At 41.4% G+C, this 24059-nt stretch overlaps 2 protein-coding genes across 5 annotated transcripts in view; both read left to right on the top strand.

Moving 5' to 3' along the window:
• RB195_015100 (uncharacterized protein) overlaps positions 1 to 20007 on the top strand; it is a gene marked incomplete at both ends in the record, with an annotated part of 32491 nt that extends 12484 nt beyond the window's left edge. For all 3 annotated transcript variants that reach the window (XM_064205643.1, XM_064205642.1, XM_064205644.1), the window contains 21 exons: positions 2 to 72; positions 140 to 235; positions 1901 to 2047; positions 2657 to 2749; positions 2809 to 2895; positions 3018 to 3075; positions 3131 to 3194; positions 3245 to 3281; positions 3337 to 3408; positions 3839 to 3998; positions 4054 to 4129; positions 4265 to 4367; positions 5415 to 5480; positions 5541 to 5609; positions 10525 to 10584; positions 10637 to 10728; positions 15177 to 15314; positions 18872 to 18966; positions 19020 to 19130; positions 19182 to 19288; positions 19981 to 20007. In XM_064205643.1, the coding sequence (XP_064061522.1) occupies positions 2 to 72; positions 140 to 235; positions 1901 to 2047; positions 2657 to 2749; positions 2809 to 2895; positions 3018 to 3075; positions 3131 to 3194; positions 3245 to 3281; positions 3337 to 3408; positions 3839 to 3998; positions 4054 to 4129; positions 4265 to 4367; positions 5415 to 5480; positions 5541 to 5609; positions 10525 to 10584; positions 10637 to 10728; positions 15177 to 15314; positions 18872 to 18966; positions 19020 to 19130; positions 19182 to 19288; positions 19981 to 20007 (1829 nt within the window). The remainder of the gene's footprint in view (position 1; positions 73 to 139; positions 236 to 1900; positions 2048 to 2656; positions 2750 to 2808; positions 2896 to 3017; positions 3076 to 3130; positions 3195 to 3244; positions 3282 to 3336; positions 3409 to 3838; positions 3999 to 4053; positions 4130 to 4264; positions 4368 to 5414; positions 5481 to 5540; positions 5610 to 10524; positions 10585 to 10636; positions 10729 to 15176; positions 15315 to 18871; positions 18967 to 19019; positions 19131 to 19181; positions 19289 to 19980) is intronic.
• Positions 20008 to 21701: 1694 nt separating this feature from the next.
• RB195_015101 (uncharacterized protein) lies at positions 21702 to 23873 on the top strand (the record flags this gene model as incomplete). Of its 2 annotated transcripts, XM_064205646.1 has the most annotated exons (9): positions 21702 to 21720; positions 21992 to 22003; positions 22103 to 22172; positions 22239 to 22359; positions 22631 to 22687; positions 22749 to 22859; positions 23331 to 23393; positions 23580 to 23721; positions 23794 to 23873. In XM_064205646.1, the coding sequence occupies 9 exons, from the start codon at positions 21702 to 21704 to the stop codon at positions 23871 to 23873; spliced, it is 675 nt and encodes a 224-aa protein (XP_064061526.1). The 2 variants fall into 2 exon arrangements, with proteins under 2 accessions (XP_064061526.1, XP_064061527.1); XM_064205645.1 differs by lacking the exons at positions 21702 to 21720; positions 21992 to 22003 and having other exon boundaries at positions 22111 to 22172.
• Positions 23874 to 24059: the final 186 nt, after the last annotated feature.

Raw genomic sequence — 24059 nt, forward strand, 5'->3', positions numbered from 1 at the left:
GCAATATCTTCGGGAATGACTGACTTCGAGGACGAGGATCGCCTTTATATTGTGGATGAGCTGGATGGGAAGGTTTGACATATTCCATTACATCCGAGTGATACTCTGAATTGTTGATGCTCAGCGGTTGATTTTGCAGACCGAGCGAAAAGTAAAGGAAGAGGGCTCGAGTTCTACTTCAAATGTGGGGGAGCAGAAAATTGCTGCTGAAAAGCGGCAGCTGAAGTCACGTTTGGTTGGACATTTATTCTCTTTGATTCCTTTTATCTCTTGCTTTACCTTCTAACCTTTTCTTTTGAAGCTTGATACACAGAGCACAGAAAAGCGGCCTTCCTTCATTTTCGTAGTGGAGTCTAAGGTCTCGCTTTGAAGAGACCGGTTGAAGTTAGGGGTGTAATGGAAATCAGTTGCGATTTCTAATCAAAATTGCAGCTGAACGACTGCCTCTTCTAACAATTACCACATAGAGAGCTAGGGTAAAATGTAGTTGGAAGCACTCAGTGGCGCCCTTTCTGGAAGGAAGTAATTAAATCTATCGGGGTCTTGAGACCCTAGGACCTAAACGTTAGTGTTAGAGGATCTATGACATGTAAGCCAAAGTAATTAAGAGAGAAAAGTAAGATAAAGAGTCCAGAAATAAGGGCGCCACTGAGTGCCCCCATTCCCCTTCCCCTAACCACATAGCTGAGAGCTATAGCTGCTAGGAGCAGCACAAGAGGACGCTTGCTTCGAATTCTGCTGTTCATATTGATGTGATGTACTGATATATCAGATCGTTGTTAGTTTAAGGTTTATGAAGTATTTTGCCGCAGAACGATTTATTCTCTCACCCAAATATGTTAAGTTGTGGTGAAGCCATACGTCTGCAGTATTACACGTTTTTTCTCTGCTAAATTCACAACCTCTCCTCCCTCACTGCTCCAATCGGATATTCATTACACCGACTCGGCCGAAAGACTTCTATATTTGCTCTTTTCTCTTTGACCAGACAGTTGCAGTTTTGCTAGTAGCACTAAGGAAAGGACGTATCCACTGAAAGAAAAATTCGAAGTTCAAATGGAATAATGAACAATGCATCTTCGCAGAGTTCTATGCATATCATTCGTAGCATGTGCACGTCCAAACTTCAAAGAATACCTTGAGGATGCATTGATGTGTCAGGGTTACCCATAAATGATCAATTATTATTAGTAAGTATAGTATAAGTAGTATAAGTATATTTGCTTCAGTGTAGTACAGAGTGTGAATGCATAAAAACGTGTTTTATATCGCAATGTCGTAACCTGTGGCCTTGACTTTTGTGACAATTAAATTCAATTACTTTTATAACACTATTGTAAAAGGCGGACAATCAGCTATCATCAATTAACTCAGGAAAAGGTAAGAGAACTAATGTGGGATGTTTACCAGAGGTTCTTTTTCGATTAAGTGCGACTTAGAATCATATTTTTCTTCAAAGGAAACGAAATTTTATGAACAGGGGATTAAAACTCTCTCAGTAAGATGGCAAAAGTTGCTGGATAACGACGGAGACTACGTGATCGACTAAAGATAAAGTAAAATATCTTTGGTCAATTCGTTTCTTTTTTTTGCTGCCACTGAAATAACTGATTACTAAGGGTAACAATAATATAAGAAGTTAGATCCAACCTTGTACCCTCAATGGATAGTGATGACATCAGATGCACTGCGAAGGAGTTGCACTGCCTGAGGTTACAAAATCATTGCTAAAACTGACAAAAAATCTATTTCCAGGTAATTCCTTTTCATTTAGGTAGAACTAAGAAGCAAGTTTTTTTCTATGACTATTGCTTTTCTGCGTTGTCTGAAATGTTGAAGGTCCTATACTAAATTTGTACAAAGAATATGAAGAGGTTCAAAATGAGTTTTCTTCTTGCAGCCTGCTTCCCTCAAGAACCGTATAGTTCGCTCTAGTGCAAGGTCTTGCGCACTGGTAACCTCAGGAGACAAGGATGAACTTGCATTCAGTGAAGTGAGTCTCCGAGAGCGAACGAACATTGCAACGAAGAAGAAAGAAGAGAACGAGGTGCGATTATACTAGTCTAGGTGTTGCCTGTCGACATACAGCTGCTACTCTTATGACCTTTCCTGACCTACGCAGGAGCACGGTTTTCTTCGAATTTCTAACTTTCTTTGTAGTAGTGCTCTTGCTAAATACGCGTACGAGTTCAAGTCAACCCATTTGCTCACATTTTCTTATATGATGATTGCCTGTGTCTTGGAGTCTGTGTTAATCATAGTTGGGCAGGAGTAGCGCATTCGTTTAGATGTCCGCTGTAGTCACATGGTTGATTCGAAATCAGTGCATCCTAGTGTAACAAAGCCGTTCATCCCTGCGAGGTCGTTAAATTGCTACCAGACCTGTCTGTGAGACTAAAAAGACTGACTTGACACATCCGCTAGTTCCCACAAGTTACGGTATAGGCTAGTAGCACGTTCGCAAACCTCAAACGATTCTGAATTGAAGTGAACGTGGTTTCGCATCTCTGGCGGATTGATTAATGCAAGACACATTCTCTTTTCTCATTTATCCTTTATCGATCCTATTTGTAACAGGAACTAGTGATTGCTTTCTTGCCTAGCACACACGCATCTTCTTCACTCATTCTAACCTTGACTTAGTTCTGTTTTTTAGGTTGTGTCAAGATTGGAATTTGCAAATTTTACGACTAATGCGAGAAGACGACATCATTTGGAGTCCAACAGTGCTGTTTGTGGGAAGAAGCGTGTACTTTTTCTAGTCTTCTAAAGCGATACACAGTGTTAATCGTTAGGACATTTTTTGAGGTTTTCACTCATCCTCGGTTGAAAAGTGGAGATCGACTCACGAAGCTTATCGACCCCTTGGATTCCGCTCCACTTATCAAACATAAGGTTTATTCATTTGTATTACTCAATCTTGATTCATTCAACTGTTCGGAACATTTGCACGAATTTAAAATCGTTTAATCCTGTTCTCCTAGATGTTATTTTCTAACTTTTTTTTGATTAAATAGGATTCCAAGAATGCGAGAAAAGAAAAGACTACATCAGACGCAGATTTTTCCTTGGATGGTGAGAGTTCCTGATTTTCTTATACCTATTTGCCTATTTTCATAAGGGGATTCAGTTAAACTTATAAGAAGAGAAAAAAGGACTGAAAATGAAGCATTGCTAAGAGAACCTCAAGTGAGGTGAGCGCTTCCTTTCCAATTTTTGCTGTTAGAAATTCAACTTTTTTTAGGTCTATTTCGAATCTGTCATCTCGACTTCTCGCAAAGGTAAAATGCTGGCGTTTTAATCTCTTTAAGTTCTCTTGATTTTGTTTGCGTTAAGGATAAGAAGGCGAAAAATCGAATAGTGCAAGAAAGCAATATGGCTACCTATAAGAAGAAATTTATAGATGAGGTGCATGTTGATGAATTTTTTCTTCATGTGACCATTTTTTTTCAAAATAATCAACACTTTGGCCAATGGTTTGTGTTTTATTGGTGCTGTTGACATTTCAGCTCCACTTAGAAATGTCCATGTTCCTGATTAGCTTACAAGACCCCTTTAACTTGCAGTTGAATCCTATTTGGCTGTGTGGATCGACCACTCAAAATTAGAATTTCACTTTGTAGTTCAACAAGCTGGTTTTCTGTATTGAGACACCCAGTTTTCGTCCAAAAATGACTAGTAGTACTCTGTATGTCATTAATTATTTCCAATTGTAAGTCAACGTTAAACTAGTAGCGTATGACGTTTCCTGTGATTAAAATTCTCTGTAATTTTCGGGCGGATCTTTTCCACACGTCGAGTGTTTTTTGCTCTCTTCGGCTGAGCTTTTTTTTTTCAGAATGCGTTGGCCCGATCTATGGGGGAACTCACTTTGAAAGTTAATGAAAAAGAACGTTCTCTCAGGGGAGATCCAGATAGAAAACGAACAAAGCTGTCTATTGAAATGGAATCCGATGAAGATGACTTATTCTATAGTAAAAAGCCTTATATTGCCCTGGGTAAGTTTCACACAACATACATTCAACAAATAATGGATTAACTTGACTATTCCAGCAAGAGAACAAACTTCCGATGCCGAAAACGAAGATAGTGAAAGGCATCTGACTCGCGCCAGACGTCGGAAACTTACGTTTGTTTTTTTTTTGTTGAAAAAAACTTTGAAGAAACTTCCACTTCTTCGTGCTAAAATTATTTCTATCCAGTTCCACAAGTTGTTGATCTATTTTTATTTAAAGAAGGAATACAACGAAAAAAATCATCATAGGCGTTCACTATTACGTGGAGACAGCTCAATAAAGAGACTTCGAAAAACACCTACGTCGGCCATTATCCGCAGAAGAATGCCGCGCATTCACTGCAATAATACTGTAAGTTATGTGTGTTCCCTCAGTTTACTGTGATTGCTACTGTTGAATTGCTCAGAGTTTTTCGATCACATTGCCATTGCGTAGGCGATCATTAACGCGCAGCATTAACATGTTCGCGAATACCAGCACATATATAGTAGGGTCAAAACGACATTAAGCGCGGTTGCATGCTCAAATTGACACAAATCTTTTTTCGTCTTCCACATTCTCATTCTTTGCTTTACTCTCCATTTTCCTACGAAATTGTCAGAATTTCTGTTAGAATACCTCGTCATTTTAGTCATAATCACAGTTCCATAAAAAGCAAATTGCCGAGATTTCGACATGTGATCTTTCCAGCAAGAAGTTCACAGGTAACACAGTGAAAACCTGCGGCTCTCTGGTCAGGTCAAGTGAAAGAGTGATCGGTAACCCTCTGACAATGATCAGTCCGTAAAACGAGTGACACCGTGAAAACACGCCCTGTAAAAGAAGTGTGCGTTAGTAATTTCTGAAGTGTTTTTGCAGGCGTTTTGGGTCCTTCTACGGGCTTATCTCTCTGTTTTTACATTTACGGAAAGAATCCGCTATGGTGCTCGTGCATTATGTTCCATCCCCTACTTTGCCGGTGAAGAGATCCTAATCTTGTAAATTTCCGCGAAAGCCGCTTTTAATTACTAGTTCTTATCAGTGTGTCTGTATGTAGATGTATGGAGATCGCGACTGGCATCAACGTGGGACCAACTGCAACATTGGGCGTTGCTAGCAAGGGTCCGCTGCACCGCGCCGCTTCGAAGGTATCCGCTTACGCAAATGCTTCGCGTTTTGGTCCTACAATACCCAAGAACACTCCAAATTTAATAACGCGTTCTTCAATGAGTCGAGTTTTAGCAAACACTTTGTTTTAGGTCACCTTTGAGTCAGCTGCATATCTATGCCCTTGAAACACCAATGCGCAGCACTTACATCTTAAAAATACTTTTATATTTGTCGTGATGATCGCGGCATGTGCAGAAATTCTGGCTACAACTCGTCTAACGAAATATTAAAATTTTAAACCTCTTTTAGGGAGGTGTGGAAACGTTTGATTCCTTTCTTAACTTTCCTCTTACCAGGATTGATGCTGCCGAAGATGTAAGTTTTAATCATTAGATTTTCTTACGGAGCAAAGAACCTTGGGTGCATTTGTTTAAGTCATTGTCCGACCCCAACGAGTCTATGAAAATTGTCTATCATGATTTTATGACCAACGTCCGGAGCGAGGTACAGTCTTTTCCTAAGTTGTAATAGAAGATATGTACATATAATAAAACGTATCACATACGCCACATATAATATACTGATTACGAGTGATTAATTATGCATAAATAAGGGTTTCATTGACTCGTTTACTTTTCCTGTACCTTTTGCGAGTTCATTAGGAACTTTGTTCCAAGGAACTCCTGTTTCAGGCTTAGTCGTTCCATTTTAGATGACATGTGTCTATGTTTTTCGAAATCAGTTCTATTTTGGCAAAATTTTGTTTCGGGACCTTGCACGAAGCACTCGGTTGTCAACAACCCAAATTAATAATTTTCTTGGGTACTAAGTTCCATAAACATACATTTTTTTTTTTGCTGTCATTTCTCAACTTTTTCTAAATGAAAGATGGTTTACTTTATTCTTTTTTTTAACTTTTCATTAGGCGTGAGAAAATGAAAGTGTAACTTGCTAAAGGCATCACCCCACGAATCGGGGGTGGTACTGGTTTCAGGTGGGTTATGGCCGGTTATGGGTCCTAGATTGTGGGGAAAAGGGTGATTCCGTTCATCTTATGCAGGCGTCGCATTCTCCGGTCTGGCGATTAAGGAAGAGATGAACGGAATAACCATCCTTCCCGTAATCTACGACCCCGTATAGACATAACCCACCTGAAACTCGTACCTCCACAGATTCGTAGGATGATGCCTTTAAACGGTGTTTTTTTTTTTTATTAATATATCATGTTCACCCTCAAACTTCGGAAGTAAGTCAGGATACTTTTTAAATCAGACAGTGATTTTCAAGTCAATCAATTCATTTTGAATCTAGTTGGACACATCAGGAATTTTTTAAGTTTTTTCCTCAATCCAGTAAGGATTTTCGCTTTCTCATCTCTAGCATTCTCTTCAACAAATGTAAACTTCCCAATTCTCGTCAAGAACAAAAAATGATTGATGGGAGATTCTCTCTGTATCAAAGAGAGCAGAGACAAACATCAGTTCAACCTTTTGACATGAAGAAGTTATCTTTGAGTGTCTTGGAAGCAATAGGCAGTCGAAACTAACCTCTGACATTCACCAACGAAGAGATAGTTGAAGAATGTTTGCAAAGTGTACTCTGAAGCAGAGTATATAGTAGTGACAGAGGAGTCAGACTCTCTTTTCGGAACAATTAGAAGGATATCATTATCCAGACAACTTGTTAGGAAAATGACAGGATTGGTAGCTTTTGGGGTACTCTGTGCGGGCGAAGTACATTTCACTCCTTCGTTACTATTACTGTTCCACTTTTGCCAATACCTACCGCTGCCCCAATTTCAGAACTAGAATCAGAAATTATCAATAGCGAAATGGAATAGTTATGTTCATTTCTCTGTAGAGATCTGTAGAGTGAGAGATGAAATAGAACTTGAGTCCTTCATACTTCTGCGATGCAGATCTGAAATGTCGTCCTCTGGTGTCAAATTTCCTATCTTATTTTTCTCTGAAGTGCGATGACTTAGTGCAGCATCTTGAGTATTAGAACTGTGCACCATCATTCACAGCTGTGGGAACAAAAAAAAGGTTTATAACTGTAGAAAGGAATAAAATCAGTGCAGAGTAGGCTAGAGTTGCTGAATAATGATGCTCAGGGTAAATTACATAGAATACAATTTTGCATGGTTGTAAGGAGAGATTGTGTCTATAAATCACCAAAACTAGGTATTTTCCCAACTATCTTTTGAGAGAACCAAAAAACCTACAAAGGTCCATATTTGCGGCTAGAGGTTTATCTTGATGCTCTATCAAAATATTTCACCGAATTTATGAACCGTTCTACAGTAATCCTGCAACAAAAAAAGTGCGAAATTTCAGATTTTCGGCCGCATGTCAAAATCTGTATGACTTCGAACAAAGTCCAATAACTCAGTTCGTCGTGTACAAAAGCTAGTTTGACTTGAAGAACTATCGGGATTCAGTTTTGCTTTTTCCAATTTTTTCTTTCCCTCAAAAGTTACTTGAGAAGAGGTTGAGAATTTTAGCAATAATTTGAATAATTAATTTCAGTGGGAAAAATTGCTAGAAATTTCATCCTGCTCTCAGCTCATTTGCAAACAAAGAAAAAACCAGAGTCTTTAAAAGGGTAACTTGACCCTTCTCAAATCTTACTCTACAAAACGCACACTTGATTACCTTTCCTTGTTTCTTTTGCGCTAACGTATAGATGTGAGAATTTACCCAGTTGTAACCTCCTAACTGGCGCGCGCTTGGACGTAAATTGCACTACATGCTGGCTATATACGGCAAGAGGTTCACTTTTGCAAGTGCGGAGACAGGATGTAAGTATAATTCTGTATGTGCGGCTTGCAATACTGGTGATTTCAAATCGCGAAAACGAATAGATATCAATAGCGAACGAGTTTGAAAACCCATTGAAAGACGATGATCCAAAGAGGGGCTACGCTTTATTAGGATAGTACAGCGGCAAAATGAAAAGATGAATTATACGGGACCGTTTTATTAAACATCGCGAAGAAACAATGTGCGACGAGCAGGTTGGCTCTCGTCCTGATCTGTAATTGCCCAGGTGTTCATTGTCAGGAGCGTAATAGAAATTTGGCAGCGGTATTCACGGCAATGCAATAAGCCTTTCTGGAGTTCGATGTCGCTTTCCACTCTCATCATCGAAACCGTCTTTTCAACGGATTTCGCGCCGATTGGAAAAGTTTGTTCGCCTAGTTGACCACATGAAGAAACGAACAACTGCCGTGGTACGAGCAACGCCAGGATATACAACATCGTTTAAAGTGATGAATGTAGTAAAACAAGGAGTAGTGGGGGGACCCTTCACGTTCAATTTTCCCGTTGGTGCCATCATGGGAAGTACAGTCAATCATTGTCATGCTGACATCATCTTAGCACCATCAGAGTGACCCTTCACCAATCTACAGCACCTCGTCGATGTAGTAATATTCTGTTCAAGCAGTGCAAAGTTGCAACATGTCGTTGACTTTTCGTCGAAACTAGCTCCAGCCTATGGATTGCGACTTCGTCTTGACAAATGCAAGCAGATGTGGGTCTCCTCGAGAACGTTAACGGGAATAGGTGGACGGACATTGATCGAACTTGTCCATGAGTTCTGTTGCCTGGGCTGTATGCTGAAGAGTAACGGTAATCACGAGTGTACGATAAACAGCAGAGAGGTGCTAAGCTTTGTTCTGCTTTCACCTCCTTGACCAAGTGTTTGTCGTCAACTCCGCCGCCCACAAATGCAACCTGGGAGTCTATTTATTTGCCATTTGTCCAATCATGTTGTGCAGATCTGAGACTTTCGTACTACCGTCAATGTTTATGGAGGGGTTTGATTGCACGAAAAAAAGCTGCTTAGGCGGCCGCTTGACTGCTTTTGGCATAGGGTATGCCACAGTGAAGACCTTAGCGCGAAAATCAATGTGGTTTACCGGCGGATGACTCGTGGAAAGTATTAACATCTCGTACCGGCAGCGAATGTGGCCGCAGCAAATTGTATTCGCTTCTTTAATCGCATACCAAGCAGACAAGAAGATCACCTTGTTCAGCGTGTTTTGAGAAATTTATCGGGTTCAAGCCGAAAAAGGCCACTCCGCCGAAACGGAATTACTGGGCTGAAAAGCTGAGAAATTTTGGAGTGAATAAGCAGTTCAGGCGAGACGTAGGATTTCGCAGGATGTAGAAAAGCGATGAGCGGGTCGATTCTGAGTACGTTTTTGCTGGGCTTAGGTGATAGTATCATCCCACCGATTGGGTCAAGCAAATCATGTGTATTGTATTTATTGTGCGTCTAATTTGTTCCTCTAATTTTATTATATTCAATTTTTGGTTGCCGTTTGAGCTGCTATATATCAGAAAGATATGTATGCCGAGATATACTGATATATCAAAAAGAATGAACTTCAAGAGAGTCTTTTATAGTAGGTAGGGGGTATAGGGGTGGCGTTTTCAGATGGTTTTTTTCTCATCTGCGCACTTGGCCCTGCTTCTGAAGCACTAGAACAGAGCCATTTTATAACTGATATAGTTGATCGAGCTTTGTAAATCATATCTCGGAATTTTGAAAGTCACTTACAATACTTATCAGCCAACATACCATACCATGAAATAGCGTGAAAGGTGTATTAGTGTAACGGCGACGCATGCTCGGTGAAAACGTTCCCTCTTCAGTAAATGGCGAATTCCTCTAACTTTTCTCCTTTTTGACTTTTGTTGTTTCATCTTTTTGCGTATTGCGTGAATATATTTGCATAGTTCCATTGGACGCTTCTCAACGACTTTCGTTTGTTTTTGCTTCTAGGACGCCTCTAAGGTCATACATAGTAGGGATTTATTTCCTACTCTAATTCCTCGCGTAGTTAAGCACATTTTTCTGTGTTCTTAGTTGTCATACAGAGAAATCCCGTTTTTGCTAGTTCAGAAGTTTCTACTGATTCCAAAACATCTTCTCGAAACTCCAATTTGTAGGGACTGGATTGCTGCGCCAGTTTTTCTGCACAAAAATTATGCATAGTTAGATCTTCCTAGGGCGGATTTTAGAATTTTACTTAGATTCCGATTACAAAAACACTAATCACAGACGATGCACAAGTACAGAAAAAATGAGGTAAAAGTTTAGTTCTTACAAGTTAGGATGCTAGTGGCATACGGGCAGGACAAGCCATAAAACCGATGAAAAAGAAATTTGTCAAGAACAGTTGAGCCTAATCATGCACTTTTACGCTGAAACGATAGCGAAGAACTATGAAAATCAGAAAGGAAAGAGGTTCGGAGGCATATTGTAGAAGCAGCTCCTTGCATGCCTTCATAGAGGACACGCTACGTCTTCATGCTAGAAGCTACCACACATATGAAGGAAAAATGAAATATTTCTAAATCCTAATACCAAACTATTCACTAGTCGCACTAATAATGGTTTTCTCTTTTAGGGTATAACTGTGAGTGATCTCGAATCGAGAATCAGGGAGAGGGTGGAGAATCTAAAGAAGGTGTGTTAAGGTCATTGAAATGCCACTTTCATGGAAACTCTTTTGCTTATAGAATGTTGAAGATTTCGAGTATAGTTGCTATCAAGCAGAATGTGAGGACACTCTTGGCACTGAGCCATTTCTTGATCCCATTGCATATCGGAGGTACAGCACTTCTTAATTTTTTTCATCTTGTGGGGCCCTGTATTCAGGTCTGATTGCTACCTGCTCCCGGTGGCCCTGCTTTAGAGGCAGCATACCACGAATCTGGGGTGAAACGGATTTCAGGTGGAGTATCCGTATACTGTGTCGTAGATTACGGAGACTGGCTCCGCTCATCTCTCCCTCAATCGCTGCAAACAGTCGGACCTTGAATGCTGTTTTGTAGCGTCCCTTGCTTCCTGTCGGGGCAGTCCGAATTGATTTTCGACGAATCGCAGGGCGGAAGCGGCACAAGGGATGGAGCGTTGCAATGGATGGTGTCGTACGAAGCAGCATTCTGGAGACGGCTGTTTGCAGTGATGCAGGGAGAGATGAGCCGAACTACCCCCGTCTCCATAATCTACGACCTCGTAGACGGATACTCAACCTGAAATCTGCACCAGCTCAGCGCGTGGTATGCTGCCTTTAACTAGAAATAACCAGGCGTTCGAGTGTGCGCATTGAGAATGTACGAGCTACATAACCTGCACAGTTATATAGCGCAAGATTTCCATACATTGCGAAAAGGTGCTGACGTCCAGCACAACGCCGAAGCTCTCGACCTGAAAGGTCATCTACCTGAATGGAGCATGGAATCTTTGGCAAAAATCATCCATTGCGTCACGTTGAAGTCCTTACATTGGCGAGCGAACTCCAGCAAGCCCTCCTGTCTAAACTTCTGGGATATCGCTGCGTGCCGTTTGCTGCACTGCAGGAAATTCATAGTGGCGTGGAGGTGACTCCGGACGTCCAACTGCGATGCACAGCGGAGGTTCGCGCTCCGGCGGGGTCTCCCAAGCTGAGAAGGAGTTCGACACATTCGACATTCCGAATTCTTGGAATCGGAACTCTGGCTAGGAGCAAACCACTGCTAAGATTTATCACCGCCTTGGCAAAGTGCCGCAAGGTGGTCCTTCTAGGTTCGGCGACGACCTGTGGTGTATCAGACGTCGGACCTCACGTTGCTCAGGACGTCCATGATTCTGGCCCAATGCGACACCCGCACGACTCCCCATGGAGACTGTCTCAGACTGTGTGCTTATAACGCGAGAACAGTGTCCACAGACGCTGACCTGGATGCCCTTTTCGGAGCTGCAGAGCGTGTCAGATTTCACGTGATTGCTCTGCAGGAGACCAAGTGCCGAAAGTGTGACGTACGACAAATGAATGACGGTACACTCGTCATTCGTGGAGAGAAGGTTCCGTCGCGAAATGAAATGTAGACGGTGTTGGTTTTGTTGTGCACCCATCTGTCGTCCATCTCGTCGATTTTCACGAGATCCTGCTACTTCATCTGGCAATTCTTCGCCTCCGTCCTCTGCGCCAAAAAACCCCTCAGTGTCATCAACTGCTACTTACCAACATCAGCAGCTGATAAATCCGAATTGGACGCGTTTTACGAGGAGCTGGATTGATCCGCAACGAGAAGTCCTACAAACTCGTTGTCGGAGTCTTCAACGCAAAACTAGGAAAGGCTACAGAAGAGGAATACAGGATCGGAAGATTAGGACTAGAGGACTGGAATGAAAATGGCAATCGTCTCGCTCGGTTGTGTCTGCCGCTCGTCTCTTTCATGGGAACTCTCTTTTCATGAAGAAAGATTATCGTCGGTGGACATGGGAATCGCCCACTGGGGCGACTCGCGCGGTGACCACATACTCACCAACCGGAATTGGCGTCTACTTGACGTCTCAGTAGTACCATCCTTTTGTAGTGGTTCTGATCACCGTCTCCTTTGCGCAAAAATACGACTTAGCCACACGATGGAAAAGAACATCTGCTATCACCAACGAAGGAGAAACAAAGTCGTCTACGACGATTGCATACTCGAGGATTCCTTGTCCCAAGGTGACTGGCATATCGAGGAGGACCCAAACGTAGACTACGAGATGCTGCTCAGAGGATTACGAGCTTGTGCTGAGCGTGCCTCATAGCCGCGCACGACAAACTTGGATTGGATTTCGAAGACCACCGAGGAGTTGTGGGAAAGAAGAAGGACTTTGAGGTTTGATCCAAATGCATCGCACATTCAGCAGTTAGTAGCAAACACTAGCTGCAGAAAAACGTTGCAAGAGGATCTTTCGAAATACAGGCAGAAGAAGATTCTGGAAGCAGGACAAAGAAGAACGAGTCTAAAAAGTGCCGCGGGGATCCGCGGGGATATAATATTCCGCTAGCAGCCTTGCTGAGCGGAGATAGGACTCGCACGTCTTTTCCGTTCTTCAACTCTTGTGTCAAGCCCAATCATCCCACTGGTGAAGCTCCACCACGGATTCTCCCTTCGGAAGTAAGAGTCGCTATCAAGAGCATGAAACCTGGCACAGACCCTGGACCAGATTTTATATCATATCATATGATATCAAGAAAGGATCCAGACCAGTGGAAGACCTCACGGAGGTCTGTAAGAAAGGTGACCGAGAGGACCTTCGGAACTACCGTCCGATATGCTTGCTGAGCGTGTTATACAAAGTCTTCACCAAAATCATGTCTAGGACGCTGGATGAAGAACAGCCTCAAGAACAAGCTGGATTCCGTCAGGGGTTCAGCTGCTTGGACCACATCCAGACCGTGTCGAGGGTCATAGAGGTTTGCCGGGAATACCGCCTGTCCCTTGTTCTAACCTTCGTCGACTATGAAAAAGCCTTTGACAGCGTAGAAACGAATGCAATATTGTCAGCGCTGGTCGATCAAAGTGTGGACGCATCATATGTGAGGACATTAGCCAATTGCTACGATCGACGCACCACTAAGATACAGCTTTTCCACCGCCTCCTCACCATACCCATTAGAAAGGGGGCACGACAAGGCAATACTATATGCCGAAATTTTTCACGGCTGCATTGCAGTGGATAATGAAATCACTTCCCTAGGAAGAAAGGGGCATACGTGTTGATGGAAGATTTCTCTCGAACCTTCGTTTCGCGGACGACATCGTTCTCTTTTCGAGCAGTACCAATGAAGCAGAAACGATGCTAAGCGAATTGAACGAAGTAGGGAAGAAAATAGGATTGCGAATAAACAGAAAGAAGACACAGTTCATGAAGTACGCCTACTGCGAGGACGGAGGAGTACAACTTGAAGGCTTCCAAGTCGTGAAAACTTCGTCATACGTATACCTCGGACGTTCTATGAACACGGAAAACGACTTGAAGTAAGAACTGAATAGAAGATCGAGAGCAGCATCGGCAGCATTCGCACCCATCAGAGAAGCTATGGACCAACTGACGGACCAAGTTTTTCATGCCCATCTGTTCGACTCGACAGTTCTTCTGCGCTCTGTTACACAGTGGAGACGTGCGCAGACACTGCTGCCACGTCTAGGAAGCTACTTACTACCCACAGAGCCTTTGAGAGATGTCTTTTGAAGTTTAACCGGCGCACACAACACCTAGCCGGTCTTCGTAGCTCCGACTTAAGAGGAATGTCCCGTCTTGGCGATCCAGTGAAATATATATAGGAAGCAAAGCATAGATGGGCCGGTCACATCATGAGAAGAATCGACGATAGATGGACTAAAAGAACGCTAGAGTGGATCCCAAGAGATGCTATACGTCCTCGAGGGAGACCGCCAACGAGATCGGGTAACGTGTTCGCTACACGGATGGACCGGCTGAGAGCTCAGCTGGATACGGCTCAAGGACCTCATCAACGTCATCACTCACGAAACTTGAGAACATCTTGGGTGACAGTGGCGAATGGAAGAGATGCTGGGGCCGAACGTCCAGTGAAGACGGGCCATCTAAGTAAGTAAGTAAGTCAATCTGCACTAAGGATCAAAAGATGTTCAAAAGAAGGAGATGATTGGCGTGGAAAGGCAGTTCGGGGTAGAGGGGTTTCCTAGGATATGGAATAACAACGGATGGATTGATTCTGTGCAAGTTCTTGCTGATGATCGAGTAGGTTGGGCAGAGTTATGCTCAAGGATGACACACTTCGGCAAGGGTGATGGCATTCGTTTTAAGGGATAACACCATCCCCCCAATTGAGTCAAGTAAGTCAGGTCATCTCGTGGAATTCCATCGTTTTATTTATATCATGTTTTACATGTATACACTTGTCCCTGCTGGTAGAGGATTTTTTGTTCAATTTTCATCTTTTTTTTGAATAACACCACTCGAGAAATAAATTTCTTGAATGTTTTTACATGTTCATAGCGGTATCAGCTGCAGTATCGTTAATAATTTTTTTTCTCGATCTTTTAAGACATTTCATAGGAGATTTATAAAAAAATTTGGTCGAACTGCACTTAGCGAGCCATCCCAAGATGATTTTTTTTTGCTGCATTTTGTACAGACCAGTGGATGAAAAGTTTACTGTTTTAAAGTAAACAATTAATTAATTTACATTCCATTTCCATGGATTTTCTGTTCTATCCAAGTGATACTGCTCTATGGTTTTAGAATATCCTTTAGACATCCGTTTGTAAGACGCGGTGACAGAGCGATGAGCATGCTCAGTGCAACTTATGGGATGCATGCTGCACAGTTCCGTAATAATTCATGCTCTCTAAGTGAACTGTCTGGAGGAATGTGGCGTGTCAAACCATTCGAGTAAGTCAGTCTTTGGCTACTGAGTTCAGCCGTCTTATCCTGGCGGATCATTGGGATCAGTAAGAACAACAAACACTACTGAGTGTCGCTGCAGATTTGATGATGAGTGTCATTCTTGGGCGTCCCTTTAAAGCTTTTTTTTCAAAATTAGCATTGCCAAAATTAGCATTGCTAGTGGTAGTTAACAGTATCATTTTGAGAAATTTTCGATGCTGAGTTCTATGTTGATATGAAGATAGAGTCGGGAACATGATTTGCTAGTTTTGCAGCGAAAACACAAACTATGTGCATGTTTTGGAATTAGCAGCCTCATCAGCACTGTAGTCGTCAACAATTGCAGCATCAATAGGCCTCACAAAATGAAGCGACTCAAAGTGGATTTCACACGTGCACAAAGAGTTGCTTTGGTGAATAGTTTTTTTCGCGAATTCTATGGACATGAAAGCGTGGGTGAAAAATTCTTAAGATATCCTACAGATTTCTTGCATTTCTGTTAGTTTGAGCGATGAATGGGGACCATTTTTTTTAAAACCTAGGTATGTTTGTGGTGATAAGGAGCACTGGCAAGATATTCTGCATTATTTTATGTGGAGTTTCTCGCAGGACATGACATGACATTCCGCTTTTTTTAACAATGCGGTTTCTTTATTTTTCGAATAATCAAGATGGAGTGTCAAGTGAACAAAATGGTGTAATTCTGAAACCCAGCTTTTTGCTGCTAGTCGACGTGTTGAAACCGTTGAAACTGCTTGTGAAACGTGTGTTGTGTATAGAGGGCATTGGATAAGCCAGGATAACTTAATAAGGAACAAAACAACACGGAAGAAAGAACACAGAAAAAAACATGGTGGAAAGCAGCATTATCGAATGACCTAGTAGCGATTGGCGAAAGATATTAGGAATGACAGGCGTGGCGAAACGTATGTCTTGTAAAGAAATATTGGTAAATCATGGTCCTTAACGTGCACGTTTCTCATTATTATAAAAATAGACGACGACGCTTTTCTGTGTCTAAGTCAAAATGAGTGGAGAAGTCGAACGATTTATCAATTATTACCCCAAGGTCTCGAACTTGCTCTTGATATGGAATAATTGTTGAATTGCAAAAGTAGGAAATCTGAGGAGCCTCTCCGAAGTGCAACGCTACTGTTTTGGAAAGATTTAAAGGTAGATCCCATTTTCATGACCATGATATCATTCTCTATATTGCCAGGGAAGCCGTGTTGTGAGCGAAAGTTTGCTCATTAGGTCGATACGAAAAGTATTTTTTGATGTCGTCTGCGAACATTTGAACTTTCATATCAGGATGAGTTTTCAAATAGCTGGGAAAGTCAGTAATGTACGCAAGGAAAAGGAGCGGAGAGAGTGTACCGCTTGCGAAACGCCGGTTTGCAATGCATTACGCGTGGAGTAAGTGTTATGGACCTTCACAGTCATGTGTCGTTCTTGAGGATACGATTGCAACCAGCTGAGCAACTGTCCGCCAACTCCATAGTTTTCGAGTTTGAAGAGAAGCTTTTTGTGGTTTACCATGTCAAACGCTTTGGATAGGTCGAATAATATTACATCAACTGACCTCCCTTTGTTTGCTTCGGTTATCCAATCTTAGACCGGATCAGACAGCGAAGTAGTGGAGGATCCAGATTGGAAACAGTGTTGTTCGAAAGGAATGACATCTCTGGTTGATAACCACTCGCTTAGTTTTCCGTCGATTATCTTTTCCAAAACTTTGCTTGCGGAGGATACAATACTGATGGGGCGAAATTTCGAGAGAGCGTTAGAATTGCTTTTTTTTGGGTATTGCGGTAATAAGAATCTCTTTCCAAATTCAATCGTAGGGACACGAAAGCGAAGGATTTAAAGTTTCGGAGCGGTAAGCATAAATGACAAAGTCGAAAGATCTTTGAGGAACCTGAATGGCAGAAGAATCAGTAGTTGGCAATGGAAGATTATGACCGCTTTTATCAAGTTCTAATGAGTAGTTAGAAGCAAAGAATTCAGCAAGTGCGTTAGCTTTATCGAGATCGGTTTTGATCAAATTCCTATTGTCCGTCCTCAACACAGACAGTTTTTGTGCTTGTTTAATCTTTTTAGCAAGGAAGTTATGAAACTTTTTCATACGTTTTCGACAAACGCCGCTCACGATATGCAAGGTATTTTTTTTCATATGATAGTCAAGATCAGCACAAATTTTTCTATAGAGAGCGTTGTTCAAAGGTTATCAAGTTAGTGGAAGAGTCGATTCTTTTGATCGAATAGATTTCATATATGCAAAGGATAGGTCGGTACATAATTGTTGTTAAACTTAAGCGGGACAAACTTGGCTAAACTATTGTACATCACTAGGCAAAAACGGCGATACATTTCTGCAACCGACTCATAGTTGTCGAAAACTTCCAGCCAGTCCATACGAGCGAGAAATTTACGTAGTTCGGAATAGTTTGCACGACTAAAATCTGGCAAGGGCAGATAGAGGGGTTGTTCGGTATTAAAGTGGAACTTGAAAGTAACAACATTATGATCGGAAGTGGCAAACGGAGGCTTAATCTCGATATCACTGATACTAGATCCGGAAGAAAGAGCGAGGTCGAGAATGGAATGTAAACTAGTGGGAGCATCAACTGCTAGATCACAGCTTTCCAATAAAGTTTTGGAACGTTCAGTAGGGAAATTGCTATGTTTATTCACTTCAACAAAAAGGTGGCCCACAGTTATGATTTTAGGTGACGAAAGACAGAGTTCAAAAATAGCATCAAACAAGATATCATCATCAGTGTTAGCAGAATCTGGGGATCGATAGGTAACTACAAATTTGCGAGAAGGAGGTGTGAAAGGAGAGAGTTCAAGACAGAACATATCAGCAGCCATTTGACATTTGAGTGGAATGAGAACAGCGTGAAATTTATCGCTGACTAAGCAACTGACACCTTCGTCCTTTTGAAGCGGCGTTTCTGAGCGAAACACGAAGTATGTTAAACCGGTTCGGAATCGGAAATGGTAGAGCTGAGCCATGGTTCAGTGACAGCTAATACATCAGATTGGTGCAGACGAAGAAAAGAGTGAAAAAGTGCAATTTGTTTACTATGCTGCGTGCGTTAAACAGAATACATTTTGTCTTAGAGAGAGGACCACACTGGATTACGTGTTTCCCGTCAATGGTTTGCGGGGAAGTTCGGTGATGTGAGTGAGAGCACCTTTGTAAACCATCCATTCACGCGTAGATAACCGTTCATTTCTTAGACGACCCTCGTGCCTCAACTCATAAAGGCTTCTGCGGCGTAAGGGCGTTTACATGACACTATACTGTATGCAAATCTACTCTACTCAAATGTGTCCATAAGTATGATTGATATAGCTCAGTACACATGTTTTCTTATCCTACTTAAGTCCTCCTCGTTACTATTTCCGAAAGATGTTCGTATGTTGTAATTTCGTAAATAAAGAAGTGTGTAGTCCAACTCAGTTGAATTTGAGCCATATAAATTGCGTGGTAGAACTTCATGTGAAGCATAAATCATAACTTACTAAGATTTTAGATCTGAAATTTTCATTTGAAGACCTATTCGTTTCTGTCGTGAAAATGGCAACAAGTACTATCAAATTTCCGATTATTTGGATCAAGTCAGTGGCGTGACCGATCAGGCTAATTTTGGTATGTAGTTTTTAGCCATTCGCATTGAATTTCTACATAACATATTTGCTCAGAGAATCTCCGTGAAAAGGCCAAGTTTGACATTATCTTGGAAGAGAAGATCAGAAGTGTGCGTAACAGCCTTGCCGACATCCGCTTTCGCAAATCGTTTGGATTCGTGAAAGGTACTTGGTTACCTCTGGATAATTCATTTCAGCTGCGCAGATCTGTTTCAGAAGAAGAGAATGGTCCGTCGTGCTCCTCTGACGTCGCTTGCACCGTTGAAGACAATTTTGAAAGTGACTTGACCATAGATTTCAGTGACGACTGCATCTATCTAGGGGTTTGTACGCCTATTCAAATTTCAGTTATTACCATTTTAGCGGTTCCCTTTTTTTACCGAATGGAACGAAGGAAGGCTTTCAAGATTTATCACTTCCCCAAGGGAAAATTGAGTTTCATTTTCGTTTCTAAACTCTTAATTTTCCGTTGCGCTAATCCTAAATGTTTAATAATATGATCGGATTACTTTTGAGGATCTGTTTCCCAAACTCGAAACTTCCACCGAAGACCGCACATAGAATAGTGTCACTATTGAAATCGGAGCGACGTTTCGAGGAAATAATAGTTCACATCATGCGTTATATGCTAGCAAACATTTTTGCAAAACTAAGGTGACGGTCCAGGTGAAACCCCTATTTTTTGGATAAAAGCTTTTCTTTTTAGGAAAATAGATACAGTAGCGTTTCATTTAAGAGAACGTGTCCGTACACCTTTACAATCGTTCTATTTAGTTCTGACTTCAGTCCTAAACAAGCATAGGCACTGACAGCAAAGACATCTCAATCATCATTTTCGCAAAATGTACACTTGACGAGATTCGTTTGCGTCGGGATTCGTTGTGACTTAAATTCCACCAATATCACATTTTGGTTTGCCAATAGTGATCTATTACTATGAGAATTGTTTGTAATTCATAAATGAAGTATCCTCAGTTCTTGTTCCTGTAGTTTCTTTGATTTTCTTTCATTTCAGGAATATTCGACTGTTTTCGAAGGATGAGTGTTTTGTAACAAGTCATCTGCTTTTTGATAGAGAAAAAGTATGGTAGGAAGTGCATATTTTACAACTGCTTGTTAATGTTTTTAATACTGTTTTCGCCGAGGTAGTAGCTTTTTTGCAGTGTTGCTCTTACTAGCGTTTAGGAATTCAGTTTACCATCGTGTCAATATCGGTGCGACTCGTTAGTATTGTTGTAATGTTTTGACACTTCGTTTATTTGACAAGCTTCCACTTTGAAATGAAGTCTTAAAGGTTACTTGTGTAGTCCTCTGAACTAATTTGATTTTCAGTGATCGCGTCTTTCAGTTCTACCTTGCAGGTCAGGTTACTGCGGATTTGATAGACCGCACTTGGCAATCCTCTGCTGATTAAATGCAGCTGAATCTGTGCCTGCATAGAAGGTCAGTAGGCCAGAGCAGCCCTGTTCTAGCTTGCTCTGATCTCTAAGCCCAGCCCACTGAACTGTTTCTGAACGCTTTTTCTTATGCAATGAAGTAATCAAATTTGCTTCTTAGAGAGTTAAAGGAAACATCACTAATCTGACGTGGTGAGGGAGTACGCGACAAATGCTGGTGATGAGGTTGTATATTGCGTGATCGTGGGCGGTTCCGCTCATCATTGACCACTCGTCATAAGAAACGGCGTGGGAACCTCTCTAGTTGTTGCGAGGGATGTTAAAACACACCTCTATTACGCGTTGCGGTTCCCACAGCAGTCTATTCTTTGGTTTTACTTGAATAGGCTTGTAAGGAGGCATCACCGACCTTCGAGCGCTCGAACTTCGATGCGGCAAGTGCAGAACGGTGGCGCGTTGCAATATAAATCGTCGCAAAAAATCGCCTCTTACACTCCGTTTCTTTTACGATGATCAAAGTCATCACCCCACGAATCTGAGGTAGTGCGGATTTCAGGTGGAGTATTCGTATACGCGATCGTAGATTAAGGAGAGGAGGGAGGGGGTATTTCATTTCTTCCTAATTGCCGTAAAAAAACCACCCGGACGATACCGCTTCGAGCGATCCGGCGCGCTATTTTCTACAATTTGTTCGATTGGAGCGCGCCAGCCTTGTGCATGCACCGTATCTTCCGGACCGTTTTTTATGGCATCTAGGAAGAAATGGACGGTCAATCATCCTCTCCAAAATTTACGATCCCGTATGCAAATACTCCACATGAAATCCGTACCACCTCAGATTCGTGGGGTGATGCCTTTAAGGAAGGATGAGAGGAACTACGCTGTTGCCCGCAATCTATCCACATTGAGAATAAATGTACATAATGTCATCAAGCAAACCGGTCCACGACTTGAGAAAGTATAGGAAGTGTGCAGGATATTCTTGTTGTATACTGATTTGCAATGGCGTACCGTGTAGATGCTAGCTGCCACTTCCTGCATGCCAGTTTTACAGAGTCGTTAACCGACCTACATCTCGATCAATCTACTATGCCATTAGGTGTTCAGAGTGGACCACATCGATCGAACTCGAGATGCAGGTACTCTTAATGGAGAAGGCGAGGGGTCAAAGACTAGTGATGCCTTCTCACCTCCCTATTCAAGTGAAACCAGTGAATAGGTTGCTAGAGGACAAGAACGTATACATAGAAGCGCGTTCTAACGTACCTAAATACTAAAGTAATAGTTCTAAGTACTAAAGCGGTCACCAGACCTTTTTTCTTACCACGATTAGGGAAGGATGAGCAGGAACGTGCTGGGTTCGTGTTAATTGTTTGTTGTTACTCCATACGGAGACTCGGGATTTTCTTCTGCAGTCCTTTATATTTCACACAAAGTAAAAAAAAACATTTAGTTGTATTTTGTGCTACTCTACGATAGAGGATCGTTGATTTTCCGTCGAGAAAAAAAAAACGAAAACTAATAGTTTAAAATGAGTGGACATAACAATCTACACCATTTGTTTTCGAAGGTTGATTGAAGTAGGACGTCTGTGCTATGCATTATTTTTGATGCTGCAGCTACGCTAAGTGGTGACGTTAGGTAAGAACCAAAAAATCGTTGTACATAAGAAGTTTTTGCACTACACAGAATAATGATTTGTTTCTAGATAGCTACAATCTATGTTTCATGCTGTTTCAGGTAAAAAGATGACTGAGCGCGAATCATTGTGGCTAAGAATGAAGGAGGGTTCCATTCAGGAAAGATTTATGTTTGTGTTCGATCACGTTAGACCTTCGTAAGACTGTAATTAGAAGATCTGATTTTTTTTTTTCAGAAAATACCAGGACAGTTTTCCTTCATGTATTCACACAGGATCGCGTTATATTGAGTTTCACGGCCTTGAGAATGATAACACGGCATGCTCACACATTAGGATTAAGAATGTGTCGGACAAGGTGTGCTTTTGTTTTTTGTTCATTTTTGCTTGCTAGTTGTTTTTCTTAGTGTTAGGATATTGTGAAAATATTCGATGCCTTAAGAATAAAATTTGTTTCGGAGATTCTCATTTTCCATAGAAAACTGGTATTGATCTACACAGCAGCCTTTTCTGTTGCTGTGTAGATCAATACCAATTCCAACGTTTATGCATTTAGGCGAGATTATAAATAGCGCGCCAGGTTTTAGAGCTACATGCAGCTCGCAATTTTGTTATGAATTATCTTCCAGCATGTCATCTTCAATGTTCGAAGACCTCCTCCAGCGCACTTTGGTGTCACTCCAAAAGTAAAGCTCGTCGTTCCACTTATTTTGCATATGATAAAGTTTCTCAGCATTGCTTTTTCAGGTCGGCATCATTCAACCGCAAGAGGTTATCACACTGTTTATGACATTTAGCGGACGTTGCTCGAGGATTCCAGATGACATTGTTTGGATATATAGCATTTATCAACTTGAGGCATGCTCTTTAACCTTCTCAAAATATGAAGAAAATTCGAAGTATGAGCTCTGCACGATAGGCTGGCCAAATTTTCCCGAGATTCCAATTCATGCAAGCGATCTCAGCCGTTGATCTCCAATTGTTCGTTTTCGCTTTGTTGCATTCAGAGAAATTTGTGGTCTAAACATCTCTGTTTTATAGGGTTTTCTTTCCTCCTGCTTAAGCGATTAATGTAAAAAGAACCATTTGAAAATAGGCCCAATAGCAACTTTCTTTCCTCTAAAAAAGTGCGCAATCGAAATTAAAATCAGAGCATTCTTTACTTCTTCAAGACCTAGTCAGTACGCTGGTGAAGTGGGATTTGATGGAAGAATTTACATGAGTTTAACTGGATTCTCTCCTTATTCTTTGTCCACAGCTTTAGTACATCTTAACTTCAGTGCGTTCACTCTGTCGGTTACAATAATTCAAAAATACTCTTTATTTTAGATCACAGATGATGCTGCTGCACGAGTGAAAGCCGAGAAATTTTCCACCAAGACTATTCGAAAGGTTACTTATTTTAGACTGAGAATGGTATAATAGTGCATTTTATTTCTTCCTAGCGCTTACTTTACATACGTAGTCTAATATGCGAATGCTTACGCTTATATTACAGTGAATAGCCAGCATCAATTTTAGCTATAACTATACCTATTTATGCACTAACTATTTCAAAGTATATCTTATGCCGATCAGTTATGGCACTTGCATGGGTCGGAGAATGTAGCAAATGTTTTACACCTGGCGTGCGTGTTTTTCCGTGACAGCAAGAAAGGTCGTTGTCTTCGAAGACATACTGTAAGAATGGTTCCTGAGTTGGATGAAAAAGGATTACTAGGTATGTTACATGATATTATCTTTGTATATCAGTATTAATTTAGAGCATCGCAAAAACTTATATTAATTGTAGTGGAAGAGGATGAATATGACCCAGACTTACATGATGACCAAAGCGAAGATCTACCTAGTGCATATGAGGGAGACCTCTAAACTACAGCAGTCAACAACTTTACGAAACCTTCATCATGACTTAAACGAACAAATATATAGTTTTATATTCTCATCATTACTTTAGTGTAATTCAATTCTTCTTATTCTTTTGGTCAAATTTTTGAATAAAAATTATTGTCATAGTAGATGTTTCGAGTTTTTACACACTATTTCTATCTATCTTGG

This window comes from Necator americanus, chromosome V (genome assembly GCF_031761385.1).
Source record: "Necator americanus strain Aroian chromosome V, whole genome shotgun sequence".
Taxonomy (NCBI): Eukaryota; Metazoa; Nematoda; class Chromadorea; order Rhabditida; family Ancylostomatidae; genus Necator; species Necator americanus.